The sequence below is a fragment of the Crocuta crocuta genome, unplaced genomic scaffold (assembly GCF_008692635.1).
Source record: "Crocuta crocuta isolate KB4526 unplaced genomic scaffold, BGI_CrCroc_1.0 scaffold176, whole genome shotgun sequence".
Taxonomy (NCBI): domain Eukaryota; kingdom Metazoa; phylum Chordata; class Mammalia; order Carnivora; family Hyaenidae; genus Crocuta; species Crocuta crocuta.
The window spans coordinates 6047321-6069348 of record NW_027531905.1 but is presented as its reverse complement, the minus strand read 5'-3'; the positions used below and the strand labels follow the sequence as shown (position 1 = coordinate 6069348).

General features: G+C 40.7%; 1 protein-coding gene across 3 annotated transcripts in view; it reads right to left on the bottom strand.

The window, feature by feature from the left end:
- ITPR2 (inositol 1,4,5-trisphosphate receptor type 2) overlaps window positions 1-22028 on the bottom strand; it is a 490032-nt gene that overhangs the window by 54767 nt on the left and 413237 nt on the right. For 2 of the 3 annotated variants that reach the window (XM_077774582.1, XM_077774584.1), the window contains exons 52-54: window positions 21476-21568; window positions 11718-11848; window positions 10230-10395 (exon numbers count right to left, since the gene is read on the bottom strand). In XM_077774582.1, coding sequence (XP_077630708.1) covers window positions 10230-10395; window positions 11718-11848; window positions 21476-21568 — 390 coding nt within the window. The remainder of the gene's footprint in view (window positions 1-10229; window positions 10396-11717; window positions 11849-21475; window positions 21569-22028) is intronic. The other variant, XM_077774583.1, reaches the window with a different exon arrangement.

The window sequence follows — 22028 nt, the reverse complement described above, 5'->3', positions numbered from 1 at the left end:
TTGCTTCCCTCTCTGTTTGGAACATTTTTTTCCCTATCCCTTTCCCTTCCCCCATGGTCTTCTGTTAAGTTTCTCAAATTCCACCTATGAGTGAAAACATATGATACCTGTCTTTCTCTGACTTATTTCACTTAGCATAATACCCTCTAGTTCCATCCATGTTGTTGTAAATGGCAAGATTCCATTCTTTTTCACTGTCAGGTAGTGCACAGTTTGGCAACTCCTCAAAAGTTTAAACACAGAGTTGCCATGCAACCCAGCAATTCCACTTGAGGTGCCTAACCAGAAGAACTGAAAACATATGTTTGCACAAAAACTAGAACATGAATGTTCACAGCAGCATTATTCACAATAGCATTATTCATAATAATAGTAGAAGCAATCTAAACACTCATCAACTAATGAAAAGATAAATAAAATATGGCATATCATACAATGGAATTTTCTGCAATAAAAAGGAATGAAGTAGTGACACATGTTACAACATGAGTCTTGAAAACATCATATTAAGTAAAAGAAGCAGGTCACCAAAGGCCACATATTCTATGATTTCATTTATGTAAAATGTCCAGGATTGGCAAATCTACAGAGACAGAAAGTAGATCAATGGTTGCCGCGGACTGGGGAGGAGGAAAGATTGGGGATGGGGGGGAGGTGACACTAAGGGATACAAGGTTCCTTTTGAGGGCAATCAATGAAAATATTGAGTGTGATGACGGATGAATGACTCTGAATGTATATATACTAAAACCCACTGGCTTATATACTTCAAATGGGTGTGTTGTAAGGCATATATCTCAAAAGAGCTACAGAGAGAGAGAGACAGAGACAGAGAGAGAGAGACAGAGACAGAGAGAGAGACAGAGAAAGAATGTTAAAGTAGATTTTCCCAGAATTCAGTTCAAACAATTACTTTCCTGTTGCAAAGTACATAGAGCTATAAAAAATAATGTGTCTAATATTAATGAATCTGTAATATGGCAGAGGAAACAGAAAACTTGTGTTATATCCTGAAGTGATGATAAATTGCCAAGGAAGCACAGAGGGGGACAAAATGAACTGTGACATTTAAAAAGGTTTCAAAGAGGTGTAAAGCTTTAAATGTCTAGCCTTGAAACAGGATTATGGCAAGTGGAAAAGAGACGAATGGTAATAAAAGCTACTTAATTTTTATTGAGCACCTATTTGTGCTGACAACAATGTAGGGATGTCTAAATACGCTCTTATAATTACAGTAATCCAATCCGACCTTTTAGCACGTGAGGANTTTATTTTTTATTTTTTATATATATTTTTAAATACAATTGTCAAGTCAGCTAACGTGCAGTGTGTACAGTGCGCTCTTGGCTTTGGGGGTAGATTCCCGTGGTTCATCGCTTACATACAACACCCAGTGCTCATCCCAACAAGTGCCCTCCTCAGGGCCCATTGCCCGTTTTCCCCTCTCCCCCATCCACCCTCAGTTGGTTCTCTGTATTTAAGAGTCTCTTATGGTTTGCTTCCCTCTCTGTTTGGAACATTTTTTTCCCTATCCCTTTCCCTTCCCCCATGGTCTTCTGTTAAGTTTCTCAAATTCCACCTATGAGTGAAAACATATGATACCTGTCTTTCTCTGACTTATTTCACTTAGCATAATACCCTCTAGTTCCATCCATGTTGTTGTAAATGGCAAGATTCCATTCTTTTTCACTGTCAGGTAGTGCACAGTTTGGCAACTCCTCAAAAGTTTAAACACAGAGTTGCCATGCAACCCAGCAATTCCACTTGAGGTGCCTAACCAGAAGAACTGAAAACATATGTTTGCACAAAAACTAGAACATGAATGTTCACAGCAGCATTATTCACAATAGCATTATTCATAATAATAGTAGAAGCAATCTAAACACTCATCAACTAATGAAAAGATAAATAAAATATGGCATATCATACAATGGAATTTTCTGCAATAAAAAGGAATGAAGTAGTGACACATGTTACAACATGAGTCTTGAAAACATCATATTAAGTAAAAGAAGCAGGTCACCAAAGGCCACATATTCTATGATTTCATTTATGTAAAATGTCCAGGATTGGCAAATCTACAGAGACAGAAAGTAGATCAATGGTTGCCGCGGACTGGGGAGGAGGAAAGATTGGGGATGGGGGGGAGGTGACACTAAGGGATACAAGGTTCCTTTTGAGGGCAATCAATGAAAATATTGAGTGTGATGACGGATGAATGACTCTGAATGTATATATACTAAAACCCACTGGCTTATATACTTCAAATGGGTGTGTTGTAAGGCATATATCTCAAAAGAGCTACAGAGAGAGAGAGACAGAGACAGAGAGAGAGAGACAGAGACAGAGAGAGAGACAGAGAGAGAATGTTAAAGTAGATTTTCCCAGAATTCAGTTCAAACAATTACTTTCCTGTTGCAAAGTACATAGAGCTATAAAAAATAATGTGTCTAATATTAATGAATCTGTAATATGGCAGAGGAAACAGAAAACTTGTGTTATATCCTGAAGTGATGATAAATTGCCAAGGAAGCACAGAGGGGGACAAAATGAACTGTGACATTTAAAAAGGTTTCAAAGAGGTGTAAAGCTTTAAATGTCTAGCCTTGAAACAGGATTATGGCAAGTGGAAAAGAGACGAATGGTAATAAAAGCTACTTAATTTTTATTGAGCACCTATTTGTGCTGACAACAATGTAGGGATGTCTAAATACGCTCTTATAATTACAGTAATCCAATCCGACCTTTTAGCACGTGAGGAAACCGATTCAGAGGAATTCGGTACATTGCTCAAGTTAACACCTCTCGGTAGTAGAAAAGTCGGTTGGTATTTAAATAAAAAATTTCTGGCTCTAAAGCCATGTTCTTTTGCCTCCCGGGCAGAGGAAATGGTGGGGCAACGGTAGAGATGAAAGTGGATACCCTGTTTGGGGGACCATCAATTTCTCTGAAAGGAACATTTGGAGATGAAGATGAAATGGCATATTTGGCACAAAGCGTGAAGAGCTTTAAGTGCAAAGCAACGGAGACTGCACTTTATCCTGAAGTGGAGACCTGCAGGCTCAGAGCTGTGCAACTTTGTGTGGTGGGATTTAGGGGAAGACTGAGCGAAGAGGCTGAGGGTAGGGACAGCAGGGCGCTGGGGCAGTGGAGGATGTAAAAGAGGGGGACTGGTTGTCTTTCAGCTTCAGAGGTTCTCGCTCGCTAAACCTCATTGGCCATTGCCATGGTTTCAACCGTCCTTACACTGGTGAGGCGTCCCCAGCACTGACCTTTTTTTCTCAACTTCAGGTTCTATTTCCCGCAGCCCACTGGGGAAATCATGCTGGGTAGCTTATGTGCATGTCACACTCATCCAACATTTGTTTCTTTAGCTCTTCTTCTTCACCTCTGTTAATGAAGTCTTTGTCAACCAGGGAACTTGAAGTCATCCTCAGACTCAGGCTCTGACAATCCACTCTGTGCACATTTCTTAGAGTGACTCTGACTTTCTTACCATTCCCCACACAAACCAAGTCCTTTGAAAATTCTATGCCTTCATCTCCTCCCTTCCCTGCCTTACAGGTATCCCTTCTTCAAGACCCAGCTTCACTACTATCACTGACTCACACAGACACAACCGGCTAGTGGATCCTCCCTGTGCCCATAACACTGTTACAAAAATCTGTCTATTTCTATTACAGCCTCTACCACTGCAAGAGCTGATTTATTTTTGTTTTATCAGCACTGGGCATAGTATCTGGAAAACAGTAGGCGTTCAACAAACATTGACAGAGTAACTGAAAAATGAATAAGGAGAGAGATTAAAGAGAAGTTTTAGAATGAAAACTTAAGAGGGCTTGATATCCAATCAGAGGTATAGATTGAGGAGCAATCAAGAATGACCCTAAACTTTCTGACGTGAATGACTGAATTTATGTAACATCACCACAGCAAGAAGGGAAAAAAAGAAGAGACTTTGGCAGAAGATATGTTTGCTTTGGGATGTGTTGAGTTTATGATATCTGTCGAACAACCAGTGTTGGGCTGCTAGGTCCAACTAGAAATTCTGAACAGAGATGTCAAGGTTTAATACACAAATTCAAGGATAAATAACATAAAATGAACAATGAAAGCCACGGTACTGGAAAAGATGACCAAGGCAAAAAGAAAGGAAGGATAAGAGGGACTTTGTAGGCTCAACACAAACATTTCAGAATACCTATGTCATATTTCCCACACAGTATGACTAAGGTGAGGGCTCATACTGACCCATCACCCAGGCATGCCTGTCTACTCCTCTTCTCAGCTTTATTTTTCTGCATAGCCCTTGGCATCATGCCTTCTGTGTATGCTGGGAAATAAGCTCCATTATGGCAGTAAATTTTGTCCAGCTGTGCTCACTGCAATACTCTGGCACATAGTAGACACTCAATAAGTAATTACTGTGCAAATAAATGTATAAATGACCTTAATGCAGAAGTAAAGATAAAGAACCAATATGCTGAGAGAAGAACACATTGCCTCTCGCTGACAGTGTAGGCTTTGTCTCCTATGAAATCACCCAGAAAGATCTTTAAATCTAGGCACCAGACTACCATCAATCCTTTCCCCATTTTGTTATTTTGTCACATCTGGTCTGTCAACATCTCTCTCTCACTGGATTTTCAGCCACTGGTAACTCAAAATTAATAATTAATATGGATACCAGTGCCAATTTGTGCCTGCGCTACCGCCCCAGCTCTGTCATCTGCTAATCATCACCCTATCAGGACCGCCTTCTGGATCATTAGCAATTGTTTTCTGAGTCATAACGCTCACACATCTGGGCACTGTCTTCAAGGCTAGGAACGTCCCATCTGCTCTCTTTGCCTGTCACAGAACCTACTTCCTCCTCGATTGCCACTATGGGTGTCACTAGGTATGTGTGCTGCTGGAGACCATTCTCTCCTACTGCGGAGATTCTCTCCTCTGTTGTTTGATACTATCTCTCTCTTTAGATCACAACTTAACACCCAACTCTTCCAAGAATCATCGATCAAGTAATCACAATTGTATTATAGCCTACTGGTATAACCCCCAAATATCCCAACTGTTTAAATCATTCTTGTAATTAAGTTCTTATAATATATACGGTACATATTAGATCTTATATGTGGTAATCAATTCCAGGAATGAAATGCATATCTAGATATGCATTCTCATAATGCTTCTCACACATTTCTGCTGAAGTTTCTTTGAGGGCAGAGAGTAGAGAACCTTTATGCTACTGAGGTCACAAGGATTAATAGCTGAAAGTTCCTTGGGATTACATTGCAAAATTTAAAAAAATTCTATATTATTTTAAATGTTCACATTAAATTTGCTTTATTTTATAGCATACTATTTGTTCTAATACAAAAATACTCTTGGGGTGCCTGGGTGGCTCAGTCGTTTGAGCATTCAACTTCAGCTTAGGTTATGATTTCATGGCTCATGAGTTCGAGCCCTGTATCACACTCTGTGCTGGCAGCTCAGAGCCTGGAGCCTGCTTCAGATTCTGTGTCTCCCACTCTCTCTGCCCCTCCCCTGCTCATGCTGTCTCTCTCTCTCTCTCTCAAAAATAAATAAGCATTAAAAAATACTCTTTGCATTTACTCTTAGGTTAAATTACTTAAATGGCCTCTCAAATTTTAGAATAAATGTGAAGCTTCTGGAAAATAGACCATATTGATCTAATATCTCTTTATGCCTCCTGATAGATGACCCTTTATCTCTGTGGGAATGCATAAGCCACAGAAACAATACCCTGAATGTGAGAAAATTTAGAATAACTTGGAATTGACATACCCACGCTTTTGTCCATAGTAATATGTCAGTTTAGTATTTACCCACTTTATCTTCCTTTTGCAGGATATAAGTCGCATAAATATAGAGATAATATGAGGTGCCTGGATGGCTCAGTTGGTCAAGCATCCAACATTGGCTCAGGTCATGGTCTCATATTTCATGATCTCAAGCCCTGCATCAGGCTCTATGTTGACAGTTCACAGCCTGGAGCCTGCTTCAGATTCTGTGTCTCCCTCTCTCTCTGCCCTTCCCTTGCTTGTTCTCTGTCTCTCTTACTGTCTCAAAAAGAAATAAACATTAAGAAAAATTTAAAAAAGTAGAGATAATGCTAATTTGGGCTGATTTACTGAATAGTCATTCAGCAAATATTTATGAATGGTTCCCAATACATACTATGGAAGCGTAAAAATAAATAAGGTATGAATCTGGATCTCTTAAAGAAGGGAAATTAATGTGCACTGAAGGCTTACTCAGCTAAGCACTGAGCTAGAAATTTTGACATACATGGTATCAATTATACTCACCCAAACTTCACAAGATGGCATTATATTCCCTACTTTCCAGAGAAGGGAACAATAGTTCAAGGTGAAAGTAAACTTGGCCAAGATCCCATATCCAAGATGTGGAACCAGTGTTCCACATAACTGTAAAGTCCATGCCCTTTCTATGATATGATAGTGCATGGCATCCAATAGAGATAGGACAAGGAAAAAAATATGTAGAGTACCACAGAGCTAAGTGTGATGTGAGGGCTTGCTGCTGGGTAGTGAAATCAGAGAAAGCTTCATGGAATAATGGCATTAGAGCTGGTCTTAGACAGAGGGTTGGAGTTCAATAGCTAAGGAGTTTGGGCATTCCAAATGGAAATACCATAACTGAGTACACGTGGAGAGTCTCTGTATTAAAGATGAGTAATGCAGTTAGGCTGGAAGTGGAGCTATAAACAGGAGAACATTGGGTGAAAAGGTGGAAAAAAAAAAAAAAAGACGGAGCCTCATTGTGGAGCACCTTACATGCCAGGACATTTGGAATGTTAAAGTTACAGACTGTGCAATGCTACTGATGGCCTTTTGAGTAAGAAAATGGTGAATTCAAACTGGAAAAATTAATCTGGCAGCATCGAGCAGGACATTTTTGGGTGTGAGCCAAGGTGAGTCTGAAAAATCAAGGTGCGGCTGTGGGATGTGTGGGAGGAAGGGAATGAGACTGGGAGAGTAGATTCATTAGCACAGGGCAACAAGTGCACCTAGAACAGCACAAAGGAGATGCTAAAAATGATGGAGAAGCTCCCAGCCCAGATAACCGACAGCACTGCGGGATATCATCAGCTGCAACGTGGAGGTCAGGATACATTGCTAGGTCAGAGGAAGCCGATGGGAAGTCAGGATGTGCTGGTTTTTAGACACGGTAAATTTGGCTGCCAGGAAGTCATGCCTGCATAGGTGTCAGTCAATAATCGAAAACAAAGGATAAAAGCCTGGAGAGAGGTTAGAGCTGTGGTTGCACATTTGACAATAATCTGCATAAAGGTGGTATTAAAGAAGAGGGCAGAGAGAAGAGACAAGAAGTCAATGATAAAGTGCAAATTGCTTATCCAGTGGTTGGGAAAAGACATTGGCCTTGTGATGGAACCAGAGGATGAACAATCCAAGGCAGAAGAAAAGGCCAGCAGGAAATTAATGGGGAGAGCTGAGAACCATTCAATTTGGCAATGAGGGTTACTGTGATGTTTTAAGGAATATATAGGTTATAGGTTTCTTTAATAACTGTGAAAAGCCAAAGAGAATTTTGGCAGCAAAGAGAAAGTTGAGAGGAGCAGAAATAGTGGTTAAGTGATGGGCTTGTTTTGCTGTTTATGTTTCTTGTGGTTAGAAAACAGGAGACAGGATCACGTCCTCAAATGAAGCTCACATCTTCCTGACACATCCTTCCAAAGAACCCTTTCTTCCAAGGTTGAGTATGGAGATAATAATTATTATGATCATGAAGAAAAAGGCTTAAATGAAGCATCATGGAAGCAAGATCATGTGACACACAGAAAGATTTTCAAGGGCAGTGTCTTCTTTTCCTCCATGGGACTCATGCTTCCATATAACACTTCTCTTCCCCAAATCCCCAAGTTATTGTACATCGAGTACAATCCCTGGCTCCATGCCAATCTTGCTTCCCTCCATCTAATCTAGGTATAGAAAGACAAGACTCTTCTTTCTGCCTCATTTCCTTCCAGCAAATCTCCCCCCAGCATTGTGCAATTTTTCCTTGTGGAAAGTTCTCCATCTTTATCTTGAGTCACCAAAGGCTCTACTTGGGTTAATATGTCTCTGGCCATTCTGTGCTTTGAAATGGTTGATAATCAGTCACTATCTTCCTGAGCCTGTACCCTCCCCTCATGTCCACAAGCACACATTCCTGGTTCTCCTCACACCATTCTGACTGGACAGGTGTGTGTGTGTGTGTGTGTGTGTGTGTGTGTGTGTGTGTGACCGTCTTTCTCTCCTACCTCTTCAGTGCTAATATATCCCATGCTGACCCATCTTCTCCTCCCCCCTCCGAAGTCTTTCTCCACACTCCTGCTCCACACACAGGCTGAAGATTGCCCAACTACTGTCTTCAGTGGAGGCTCATTCCCTGAGGCTCAGGCCCATGCTGACCTCTGTGCTGGGTGTGTCTCACTGGGGTGTTCAGTGCGTGCTGCAAGTTCAGTATTTCTGAAGCCAAACTCAGCATATTCCTCTCTAAATGTTTCTTCTCCTTTTCTTCTTAAATTCAGCTGTTGGTATGACCTGCCACCCAGGCACCCAACTATCTTTCATATCCATTCCTAACCACTGAGATTTAAAAATTCTGTCTCTAAATATTTCATGACCCGGTCCTCTACCTTTACGACTGCCAACCTAACTCTCCTGCATCAAGGTTTCATCACTTTTCACTTGGACTGTGTCCTGGCAAACAACCTCTCATAGCTGCTCTATTGCTCTAAAACAAAAATTAGACCCTGTACTCCTCTACTTAAATTCTTTAATGGTTAAGCATCCTCTATAAGTCTACAGGATAAAATCTAAGTTTTTTTTTTTTTTTTTTTTAACATAAAAGGCCACACATGATCTGATGAATCTCTTGCTTGGGCATGCTCTGCTCTGAGATTCATGCTCCAGCAACACTGAGCCCCTGAGAGTCACTGAAGACTCTCATTGTGTTGTTCTTCCCTCCATGCCTGTTCTTATGCTGGTCTCTCTGCTTCTACCCATTTTAATATGGCTAATTACCTTCTACTTTTTACTATCAGTTCAGTGACCATTTCTTCTTGAAGCCTTTCCTCACTCTTTCTTTGCCCCTTACCACAGCCAGAAGGGGTATAAGAGCCTGTGAACTTCTCTGTTATGTCTCTGAACACATTAAATAGCAATGATACCTATTGTGTTTGTGTTCCACAATAGGTTGTGAGCACCCTGCAGAGGGCCATATCCAACTCATGTTTGTTTCCTTGGAAGACAGTTCACTGTTACAGTTCATTATTTAGTACACCTCCAAGTGTTGGAGGAATGCTGGAAAGCTTTGGAAGACCCACGGAGGAGAATGAGATGTGGACAAAAAGTGAGCCAAGGAGGAAATGGGATTTACTGAGGGCCCAGTTTGTTATAGAGAATAATGTTGTAGTGAAGATGTTACGCTTGTTTTGTGACTTTAAGCAACAATTCTTCAGCTCAGCATGCTAAAATAGATGGTGAAGGTAACCTGGACTTGGTGATATTCAAGGAGGGGGAAGGATTCTAGGGTGCTAGGCCAGTTACAGAGACAACCAAAGCCAGAAAGGGCTTTGGTATATTGAGAATAGGGTAGAGACGAAAAGAATCATGAGGCAAGGAGAAAGTTGGGTGAGTCTGAGAGAGCTAACAGTAGGGGAAGGAGAGGAGAGTACGAGGTGTGAGGTACTGTGTGTGTGTGTGTGTGTGTGTGTGTGTGTGTGTGAGAGAGAGAGAGAGAGAAAACTGAGAGACTATAGTCAGTGAACAGAATTTCAAGCTTCTAGAAAAATCATCTGTAGATTCATAATCTAATAAAATAAAATAAAAATCATTCTGTCATTTAATCAATATGTTATTGTGATTAAAAATCTGTTTGCCAGTTGGTGTAACCTTTAGAAATTTTGCAACACATTCTACAGTCAGAGATTCATGCAAATTGCAGAAATAATGACAACATAGCTTTCGGATATGATTCTTCTATTCTATAATTTCTTCTATTTCTGCTAAATCTCTATAAGCAGAGAACCCTAGTCCAATGCTCGGTTACATAATTTTTGTCCAGCTTTCATTCTGAAATTATTTTTCCCAAAGCATGACAAATAAAAATCATTCCAGCCCCTCCTTCTTCCAGGACAGTTTCTTCATCTATTATTTTAGTATCCTGAGAACACTTACCACAGATGAAACATGTTGTCTTTAGAATTTCTTCCTTTTTCTGTTTTTCACTTCTGAGATCAGCAAAAGTATCAATGATAACACCAAAAATCAAGTTAAGAACGATGATGATAACAATGAAGTAAAAAAGAAGGTCATACACCACTCGGGCAGCAAACAAGGGCTCCTGAAATAAAGTATATCAATATATATACATATTTTCAAGGCAAGTTGCTTTGGCATATTGTCTAACATAGAGAATGTATTTGATAAATGTTTCCTGAATAAATATAAATAGTACTCCAAGTTGGGAGAAAAATGACACACACTTTCTACTTTCATATTCTTTTCCTTAAGTGCTGTGAAATAAATGTCACATCTATGTCCCAGAAGCCCGTGCATTCTCTAGGACTTCTACCCCTCCCAACAATCAGGGACGTACCTTTCATTAAAAACCACTTCCCTATATCATTTGGCTAACTGCATTTTGGCACATTGGGACCCTCTCCCAGAAGCTGTATGAAAGGTACGCAAGTAGCAACTCCAAAGGTCAGTGATTAGGGAGCTTAAGAGGACCTAATGTTTTTTTTTTTTTTGTCAGTTTTTAGAGTAGATTTTGTTCTTGGCCTCACAGGGTCAAGTACACACAGCTCCAGGTTACTTCTATTTGACGGACAGTCTGAAAACACACATTAGAGACTGATCCAGCTCCTTCATAGAAGAGGCACCATTAGATGAACTGACAATATGGTATGGCTGGCCGATTGGAGAACTGTGATTTTTTTTTTTAAACCTCCAGTCTGACACTTGAGATTTTTGCAGCTAATGAGAAATTTTTCAGCCTTGCCATTTTAAAATATGAAATCATGTTAGAATTTGTTCAAGGTTTATATTCATCATGGATAAATAATGGCGGCTATTACTATTCGGAGACAAAGAGTACAATCTTCATGCCTGAGAAGACTGATAAGAAGCAGCCTAGTTTCTGTTATTTCCGTAACAATTAACTCCTCGATAAAGTTTGTAGGCATAATCTCGTTGCTGTAATACAATACACAGTTTAAGCTTGGAAACTTCTCATAACATACGTAGATTTTTTTTAGTACATTAGCTATCTCTGTGTAATTCTAGTATATAATTAATTGGTTTTAATGGCCACCGTTATACTTTGAAAGCAAAAGACATGATACAGTATCCTGAAAACAAAAACCATATTGTAAATGCTATTAAGAAAGTCTAAAAAGTGATTATGTTCGGGGCGCCTGGGTGGCTCAGTCGGTTAAGTATGCAGCTCTTGGTTTCAGCGCAGGTCATGATCTCACAGTTCCTGAGTTTGAGCCCTCCATGGGGCTCAATGCTGACAGCGCAGAGCCTGCTTGGGATTTTTTTTTCTCTCCTGCTCTCTGCCCCTCCTCTGCTCGTGCTTACGTGCTCTCTCTCTCTCTAAACAAACAAACTATGAAAAATGATGATATTCTTCTTGAAAAAAATATTTGGTCTCCAGCTTACATCTTTCGATGGCCTTCTCAGAACATCTCCCACGCCGCCGCCATTCCTGAGGCCCTGGTTCAGGACAGTGACAATGCACATTAGCAGTGTGTCACACGTCCTTTCAATTCCATCTTCATACTCTTCATCTGCTATGAAAACACACAAATTAAACACTGCATTAAACTCATGTTTTTAAATATGCTATCGTCTACTTCCGAACATCAATTTCATTATAACAGTGCCACAACACAATTTTTCAAAATCACATAACCCACATTAAATGTTGCAGCATGTGACTGACACAGACTGAGAAGGCCACACAATGGGATTCTGAAATACTTGTTTTCTTCCATCAGTCAAAAATCACAGGATGAAAAGCACAAAATATAAGAAAGCGAGTATTCCTTGTGCATTGCTGTAGTGTGGGAGGCTGTGGTAAGGGCTCAGGAAAACAGCTCACCCAGGAGGCAAAGATATTGCAGGTGGGGGCACATGTGTAAGGCAGCTAGATGGGCGTGGCTTCAAATTCTACTTTGTTCCGATACTGAGACTTTGGCCATCCCTTGACCTCAATATCCTCATCTGTAAAATGGGGAGGTCTGATTAAGGGTGAAACCCTTCAGAACCTTTTACAGAATATGTAAAACACTGAAGAGAGATTAGCATACACCTAGTAGGTGCTTAAAAATTAGGGCAGATATTATTTCTGCCCTAACCTATTTTATTTTATGTATATATATATACTTCTTTTATTTTAGAGAGAGATAGCGTATACACACACACACACACACGATTGGTGGGGATCGGCAGGGAGAGAAGGAGAGAGAGAATCTTAAGCAGGCTCAAAGGTCAGTGTGAAGCTTGACATAGGGCTCGATTTCACAACCTGAGCCCCAATCAAGAGTTGGACCCTTAACTGACTGAGCTACCCAGGTGCCCCTAAGCTCTTTTAATGTTGAGCACTGAGCTATGGGAGAAGCATATGTATGTATGTGAACAATTTATTTCATGTGAATGTATTTATGTGAAAATATTTAGGAAGAAATGGGGAGACAGAAAAGATACAGAAAAATTCCTGGTCTTATTTTGCTTAAAGTTAAGGTTACCAGACTTGGTACTAATTTCCCAGGCATTTAAAATAGTGAAAAGTTCATACTGAATTAGATATTAGAATCAGGATTTTCTAAAACTGGTAAGTGGGCAGAAACGTATTTTTCTTGTTACAAGGTTAAAGAACCATAGTGGCATTGGATTTTGGAATTGTAGAGTCACGGTGTGTATGTCAAGGCAGGAGTATGGAAACAACCAGAGGGGAAAAAGAAAGAAAGAAAGTCTAATTTTGTCTACATGATCCATTACCAAGAGCCTGTTTGGTACTTTGTTACAAAAAGGTTGATCTTCCTCTTGTGAACTGACTTTAACTTCACATGGATAGGGGATCCCAATAATTTCACCTTATTAAGAGTGGTTTCTTTTTAAAACATAAACATATACCTGGAGAGGAGGACTGGAGTCAGAGACAAGCAAGCACCGAGCGCAACTTCAGAGCTAGCAGCAGAGTCTGCGCCAGACCACTTTCCTTTGAGGTGAGCCTCAAGGCACATTCTGATGTAGAAAGCAGAAGAAATAAAACTGCTTTTGGAGGAAGGGGAAGTAGGGAAGAGGTGAGGCTTGTGGGGACAGCAGAGCAGAGAAAGAGACAAGGGAGACGGAGAAAGCTCCGTGTGCAGCACACTAGTTAGGTCTCCGGACACTCGAAGGTGGGTTCTAGCCTGATGACTAGGAAGACCACGAAGAAAACCAGTTAGAAATGCGGGAGAAAGGGGGAGCCTGGGTAGTTCCTTCCGCTAAGTGTCCAATTCTTTTAATGTTCTTTTTTTGTTTGTTTGTTTTTTTAATTTCTGAGAGAGAGAGAGAGAGAGAGAGAGAGAGAGACAGCGTGAGCAGGGGAGGGTCAGAGAGAGAGGGAGACAGAATCTGAAACAGGCTCCAGGCTCTGAGCTGGCAGTCAGCACAGAGCCCAACGCGGGGCTCAAACACACGTGAGATCATGACCTGAGCTGAAGTCAGATGCTTAATCGACTGAGCCACCCAGGCGCCCCCANCAAAGATATTGCAGGTGGGGGCACATGTGTAAGGCAGCTAGATGGGCGTGGCTTCAAATTCTACTTTGTTCCGATACTGAGACTTTGGCCATCCCTTGACCTCAATATCCTCATCTGTAAAATGGGGAGGTCTGATTAAGGGTGAAACCCTTCAGAACCTTATATTAAGAATATGTAAAACACTGAAGAGAGATTAGCATACACCTAGTAGGTGCTTAAAAATTAGGGCANACACACGTGAGATCATGACCTGAGCTGAAGTCAGATGCTTAATCGACTGAGCCACCCAGGCGCCCCCAAGCGTCCGATTCTTGGTTCCAGCTCGGATCATGATCTGGTTTGTGAGAATGAATGTCAGGCTCTGTGCTCACAGCATGGAACCTGCTTGGGATTCTCTCTCTTCCTCTCTCTCTGCCACTCCCTTGTTCTCTCTCTCTCTCAAAATAAATAAATAAACATGAAAAAAACATTTAAAAATGTGTAAGGGAATTAAATTAAATTAAATTAAAGTAATTTCAAAAGAGAAATATGATTTTCTAGTAACTAGGCCATATGGAAAACGTCTTTATGCTACTTTGCTATAGTTTCAACCAAAGCAATCTTCTTTTTAGTGGCGGGATCCACATTCATCTATTCAATCAGGAACACCTGGTCATGTCACATAAATGTTTACTAATGACTCAATTACGTGCCTGATTGATCAGTCCATAGATGATGCCACATGAAAGTCCTCCCATCTCTCCCCAAGAATTTAAGAATGAGATTGTTCATTCTCTCACAGGTGAGCCAGTAAAATCCACACACAATTCACATGATTAGCCATTGTAAAATAAAATGCATTGGCTGCAAATATATATAATGAGAGTATTGAGTTTCTGTGTGACATGTAAACAGGGAGCACACCCAGGTCAGGTCAATGACAACAATTGATATTCATTCCATAATAACTGGTGCGGAGCCACGCTAGTTTTATATAGCAGCCTCCACGAGCTTGGTCAATAAGGCTCTATCTTTGTGAGATAGATTTATTCGCAATATGTTAAGCCAAGTTCCCAGGCCTTCAGGCTGAAAGCCAGGCCCTGAGTCATAGTAAATTCATCTATGTAAATGCCACCTTGTGGAGACCTACCTACATAACCACCTCGCCTTCCCTATGCCAAACCTGCCTCATTTCACTGCCTCAACAGACCCTGAGCTAGGTGCTGGGTATACACGTGGGGAGGGGAGAGTATGGGGGCCTCTAGGAGATTTATGGTTTCCTAGGGAAGGTGGGTCGGCAGGTGAACAAAGACAATGCACTGCGCAGGCAGGGTGGTGTGCATCTCACAGGAATGGGGGTGCTGGGGACAGCATCTCTCAGTATTCATCTTGAGTTGAATACTGAAAGAGACACATGCCTGGCCAGTAATATCAGCAAAGACATTCCAGGCAGATAAAGTGGGATGAGCAAAGGTAAACAGGCATGGACATATGTGGGGTGCTTGAGGAACTGCGGGTGCATTAGAATGACCGGGACTTTGGTGCCCATAGCCAACTGTGAGAAGAGAAACAGGAAGGGAACTGTTTATTATGGAGAGACTCCTACACCCAGATAAAGGGCTTCAAGTTTATCTGAAAGCCAAGAGGAGCCGCTGGAGAACGTTAAATAGGGGCAAGGTGGTTTATCAACTAGCTGATGAAATAGTAGGAGATAAAACATTTACTTAATTTACAAGGCAAATTAACATGCATTTAAAGCCACAGAAGTGGTACAAAGAAATCAGAATAGGGAGAACACTTAATACTAGGGATAATGAGAGGGAAGAAGCCTCTGAATTTCCCTTGAATATTCAATGAATTAAAACAGTAGCAGAGAGGCATTCACATGGCATGGCCACAGAGCCCGAGAAGTAGAAAAATATTCACCTATGTGATGAAGATCAAATAAACCAGCATGTAGAGGAGTGGAAGATAAAGCTTGGGAGAGAAACTGGGGGCTCTCTGTTCTCTCTAAATAAATAAATGAATAAACAAACAAACAAACAAACTTTAGGGAAAAAAGAAGTGATAGCACAAGCTTGTGTACAGGCAAAAGGAAAGAATTCATGAAAATAGATGTGTAATGCAGACACACTTAAAAAAGCTAAACATACACTTGTAAGGAACTTAGAACATAGCTTGGCACATGAGGATAACAAATCTAGGTATTATAATTATCATTATTGGTGATGGATGGCTATAAAATCTTATGCAAAGGTATAGTTTTAATATAACAAACTTGATACTTGGACAGTATGACATTAAATTATGCTCCTTTTCAGTTGAGTATTAGTAAAATAGTTTTTCCTAATTCATAAACGATATTAAAGTGTTTTATATGAAGAAAGGAATAAAAACATTTTCGACTGGCTCTGATCTGAGGTGTTAGCCTATAAGTTTTTTTCAAATACTGGTCATGCTTGAATAAGAGTTGTTAATAAGGCTTTTTTCTGCCTTAATAATTAAATTATCCATTTTAAAATAATTTTTTAGAAACAAGATTATCACTGGGATATATATCTGAAAGCCTGAGTGCATTTGGACCCTTCTTGTTTGTTAGTTTTAAACTTTAATTACAATCGCTTCATTATGGAAATTCTTTTTTAAAATGTTTAACTAGAAAAAGAGATTAAAATGCAAGGCCCCCAGTGGGAAGCCAAAATGTAGAGTGGTGCTAAAGCTGATTGGTTTCCGCTATTCCTCAGTCTTTTTCATTAAAGTAAAATACCAAAACATGTCACGTTAGAATTACTCATTAGTGTGAGAAATCTGTGAGCTTCCTCCCTTTTCTGTACATTTGAATGACCCTTCCTCAGAAGATAATTGTAACTATATTTTGTAAGTTGCCTAAAAAAGCCCTCCCTTTTCTAGAAAATCAGTTATTAAATTTTTCTGGTGTTTCTTTGGTAAGTGATTATATTTGTCTAAGAAGTCAGGTAGGTCTACAGCAAATGAAATAAAAGTTCTTTTTATTTTATTTTTTTCCAGCCACAGTTGGTTGCCAGTTACCATGCGAATGTGCAGCTCCTGGGACAATGAGCCTACCTGCATCTGCTGCAGCATCCTCGGGGATGGGCCGCCGGGCTTCCCAATCACCACGAGGTTTGCTATTCTGGCGCTGGGTATGTGTCAGGGCCTTTGTAACGTGGGCCTGCTGTCCACAAGGTAACAAACCAAGGCTGTCACAAATGCACACTAGGGTTTGCAAGTTAAAATTTAATTTTGATCTTAGACATAGAAAGTTATTTTTAAATCTCAGTGACAGACACATGGTACACAGCAAACACCAGCTTCTGGTTTTCATTCTGCTTTTGCAGTTAAATTCATGTGGCCATGATTTAAAGGTGGCTAGGGCTAGAGGAGTAAATCTGTGGACTTTTCAATCCCACGAACTTTATCACTTAACCAGGCCACAAGCAAAATGGATACAAGGAAAGAGTAGACATGTTAATACAGGCATTCTTGCAGTTTTAAACACTGATTTAGGAATGATCGCCATTCACCTCTGGCTCCCAACAGGGTCCCTGTCACCCTATGGGGCTGACATTCCTCCACTATCCTCCTCTCCATTCTCTGGGTGCTTCCCTGCAAAATCATACCTGCCTCTCCCTGTTCTCAGCACAGGTGGAGCCTAAGAAAATGAAGACTTTGCTTCTGGTGTCATAAGCCTGGAAGAATTGTCCCCGTCTGCCTATCCAGAAAAGGGAAGTTCTCTTCTTTGGGTAATAGGTGAGTCACAGGTTGTAGAGGTTTTTATGAGTAGCCTTTTATGAGCTTGTGTTCAGAGTTGTAAACCAGTATCCAAATGGACTTTGGGATGGAATGGAGTTTCTCATCCTCAACACCATTGATATTTTAGGCTGGATCGCTCTTTGCTGAGCGGCCTCTCCTGAGCATTACAGGATGTTTAGCAGAATCCCCGGCCTCTATTCATCAGATGTCCCTAGCATCCCTCCCAGTTAATCCTTTAACTAGAAGACAATAAAACTTAGAAGACTGGAGGACGGGCCTTGGAATTGGAGGTCTAGATTAGTCTACCAGCTATTGTGACCTTGCTCAACGTTTGTGCTTTCAGTGTTTTTACCCATAAAGTGAGGATAATTAATAGCATCTCTCTACATCCTTGACGCGTCTCAGAGCCCTCACCCATGCTGTTCCCTGTGCCTGGAATGTACTTGCACTCCCCTTGGTGTGACTGGCTCCTTCTCATGCTCCAAGTCTCAATTTAAATAATCCCTCCTCAGAAAGGCCTTTCTGTTTGCTCTACCTATAGCCAATGTGTGTGTATTCAGTACCATGTCCTGAACACCTAGCATGCTGGCTGGCCGTAGTACAGACTCAACAAATATTGCTGTATGAAGGAATGAATGAAGATTTTATAATTATTAATGCCATCAGCATTTGTACTGAATTGGCTTCATGAAATTCTTGTTGTACAAAAATACTCACTTCATTTTTTTATTTTCTTTTTCTTTTTTTTTTTTAATGTTTTATTTATTTCTAGGAGAGAGAGAGACAGCGTGAGCAGGGGAGGGTCAGAAAGAGAGGGAGTCACAGACTGAAACAGGCTCCAGGCTCTGAGCTGGCAGTCAGCACAGAGCCCGACGCGGGGCTTGAACCCACGAACCGCGAGATCATGACCTAAGCGAAAGTCGGACGCTTAACCGACTAAGCCACCCAGGCGCCCCTCACTTCATTTTTTTAAAATGTTAGATCAAAACGTCACAATTAGTAACAGCACATAAGACAATTACAATTGAATGTCTGGGTGATTACCGATAATAATTATATAAAGCCGACCATCTGTAAGGGTGTACGGAGCTGGGCAGACACGTCCTGGGATAGGCTCTCAGCACGCATGACTGGGAAGGTCTTAGCCCAGCACCAGAGCCTCCGGCAGCCACTTCCCTGAGTCTTAGGAGCTTCCTGCGCCCATTCTGGGGACGAGCATCACTAGTTTAGCTGCTGTGCTGGGCCCCTGGGTCCACCATCTTTATAGTCTCTGGCAGGAAGAACACTGGCTTTGTGGTTGGCTCACTGGCAAAGTAATATTCTTTTCTTAAAATCAAACTATCATTTAAGTGCATTTGCTTTAACATAAAGGTAATAATTTTAAGGTAATATTCAGAGATAGAAGAGCAAGGCAGGAATTGGGTTACTATATACTTGGGACCATGTTGTTAGAATATTTGTGCTAAAAAGAAACTAAATTTTTTAACCTATTACTTTTCACGTTGTTAAGAAGAAAGAATGTTGAACTGAAAAGAAGATAACAAGTTCTGGTGACAATGAAGTGAAGTTCAAGATGGCCTAAAGATCCTAAGAGCAATTTAATTTTACATAGCTATTTAAACTATACCCGAGGTTTTGAAATAGCTGCTATATTTCTTTTAAAATCATGCATAATAAAAGGAGAGGAGCATTTATAGACCCGAATTTGAGATTGTGACAGATTCTGTGAACTGCTGACAACTGAGCTTGATGCCGATCCTCATGATAACATAGCAAAATGGATCATTAAAAGGATGGTTTGGGAAGAAGGTGGCATCAAGAGAAACCAGTATGGGTTCACGTGAGCCTCAAACTGGGGATGTGACAGACATTATGTGTTTGCGCTTTGGCAAGGAGATACTTAGGAGTCTCATGATTTTTTTAAAGATGGAGAAACATGGGCTAACTGATAGTTTATTTAAGACAGAGTTCTATTGGCTGAAGAATTGTACAGAACATGACTATGTGAGTCTGAAAGCATGTTTCTAGTAGCATGCTAAAGATTTTGATCTTGGCACTGTCCTATGCAACATTTCTAGTGCCTTTAATAAAAATCTTCCTTAGCAGAGGTGGGCAATTTGTTTTCTAAAGAGCCAGATGGGAAATTTTTTGGGCTTTGTGGGTGACACAAAGTCTCCAATGCATCTTTTTCTTTAAAGAAAATACTTTTTAAAAATGTTAAAACTAGTCTTTGCAGTCTTAGCCCGAGGACTGTACAAAAACAGGTGGCAAGTCAAATTTCCCCACGGGCCATAGTTTGCCAATCCCTGTTCTACAGCTTATCAACTTGAGGATGACATAAGAGAGAATAAACATATTGCTTAACAGAATCAGGATCCATAAAGATACCACGAGGCCTGTGGCATGTTAGAACTGGAAGGTGCTGGAAACCTAGAGGTCACCCCGTCAAACAACTCCTCGTCTATTTCCAGAACAAACTGAGATGGCCCTGGATTATGGGTGGCAGAAATAAGTAAAAATAAATGCATCGTTTTATACTTGAAATTCCAAACTCCCAGTTACACAAGTACAAGATAGACATTTATGGCTTCATAGCCGAACCAGTGAAGAATGGCATTTTAGCCAAGAGTCAGCCAAATCTGGGTCAAGGATAGGGTGTGATTCCCAATTTGACTGTCCAGAGTAAGATAACACCACTCAGCTTCTTGCCCTGGAGGGTTACATCAAGAGTCACTGCTATAATATGTGAGGAAGGCTGAGGAAATTGGAAATGTTTAAACTGGAGGTTGCATGTAACAGGATTTTAGAAATTGCAGAGCACAGTAAAGCTACAGAAGCAAGGAATGAGCTGGTTTGTTGTTTGGAAGCCTTGTGCCGGTAACCAGGGCTCAGGGGAGGAAAGAAGCCTGGGAGGCAGGGGTTCACAGTTCCTTTGGCTACTGGGACATTGGGATGGAATGTATATGTGTTTATTTCTCCCTTTAGGTCATAAAGGTTGAAACATTTCATTCGCCAAAGGGACTATCCATATTTCCTCATGCAACAATCCAACATCTCAAGGAAAAAGGCAACTTAGGAAAGACACCGCTATCATTACGATCAGATGAACGATGTGCTCCCAGATGCAAATGGGGAACTCCATCCTTACACTTTCCTTATTAACTCTTCCTTCCCTCATCTTCCCTGAGTCCAATGCTGCCCTTCACAGTGTAACACAGACTGAACCCGCTCCTTTCTTATATATAAAACTCTTGAAATATTTAAAGATATATACTCCCTAACTCACTGCTGATTCTGGAAAGAGATCACTAATTCCTTTTACAGTTCACTAAATTTCACATATGCCACAGTTTCCAAACCATTGAGAACAATTTAGAGTTTCAAAAATTCTTTTTATGAGCATGGTCCCATTTGCTCCTTTGGAAGCAGGGAAAGTATCATATTCTCTCTGTCTCTCTGTCTGCTCCCTCCCTCCCTCCCACTCTGGGCAAACCATCTGAACAAAGTCCAGGAAATTTGCATAACATATCTAAGACAGAGAGCTAGAAAGTGGGAAGTCCAGGATTATACCAAGCCGTGTGAGTTCTAAGCCTGTGCATTTCCAGATTCTTTGTTAAAGGCTACGTAGTTAAAAGGGTCTTGGTGAGGCATGGGTTTGCAATCTGGTAATCGTATTTTTAGCAGCAGGTATCCACAAGGTAAATCTGATAAATTCTCATGAATAGAAATAATATAAGGAATGGGGTGGGGATGCAAAATAACGAATAATGGGAATCCTTTCTCTAGTTTGAAACTTTCTGGTTCTTTTACCCTCCATGATTCTATTTCAACCCACCATGAAATTCTTAGAGCAAGTCTCTTAGCAGTAAACATAACTACAAAGTATCAGGTTTGTACTGTTCTGGGATCCTTTTTACAGACCTGTATTTGAAGCCGGTAATGTGGGTGAGCAGTTGTCCTTTTCACATGTTCCCATTATTGAAGTTAAAGTCATAGTAGGAACTTCATTACTACCTGAGAACACACAAATTAGAATACGGTATAGAGACAAATATGCAAATGACAAGAAATGAGCATATAGTTACAAAGGCATATAAATAAAAAGCACTACAACTTCAACTTAGCTGTGATCTTAAGTCTTTTAGGAAGTTGGCTCAGAACTCTGAGCACAGTTTTGTGTGCTGAAGCAATTTTATAAATAGAGAGTAGGTTCATGAGGCAACCCACTAAAAGCCTTTTATACCTTGTTGAAGTGGCAGAGATAAAGTATTAATAATAATGCAGAACTTAACCACCATGTGCAACAATGCTTCCATGGCCAAATGCGTTCAGTATTCAGTCTTGGAATGCCAGAGCACATTTCCCGCAAAGCAGTTGGTTTCCCCGACTCTAAGCCACTAATCAGTCCCCACAGCAGGTAGAGACTTGCAGGTAGTGGCAGTTCTAACAGTAAAGTTGAAGGGGGGGGGGGGGG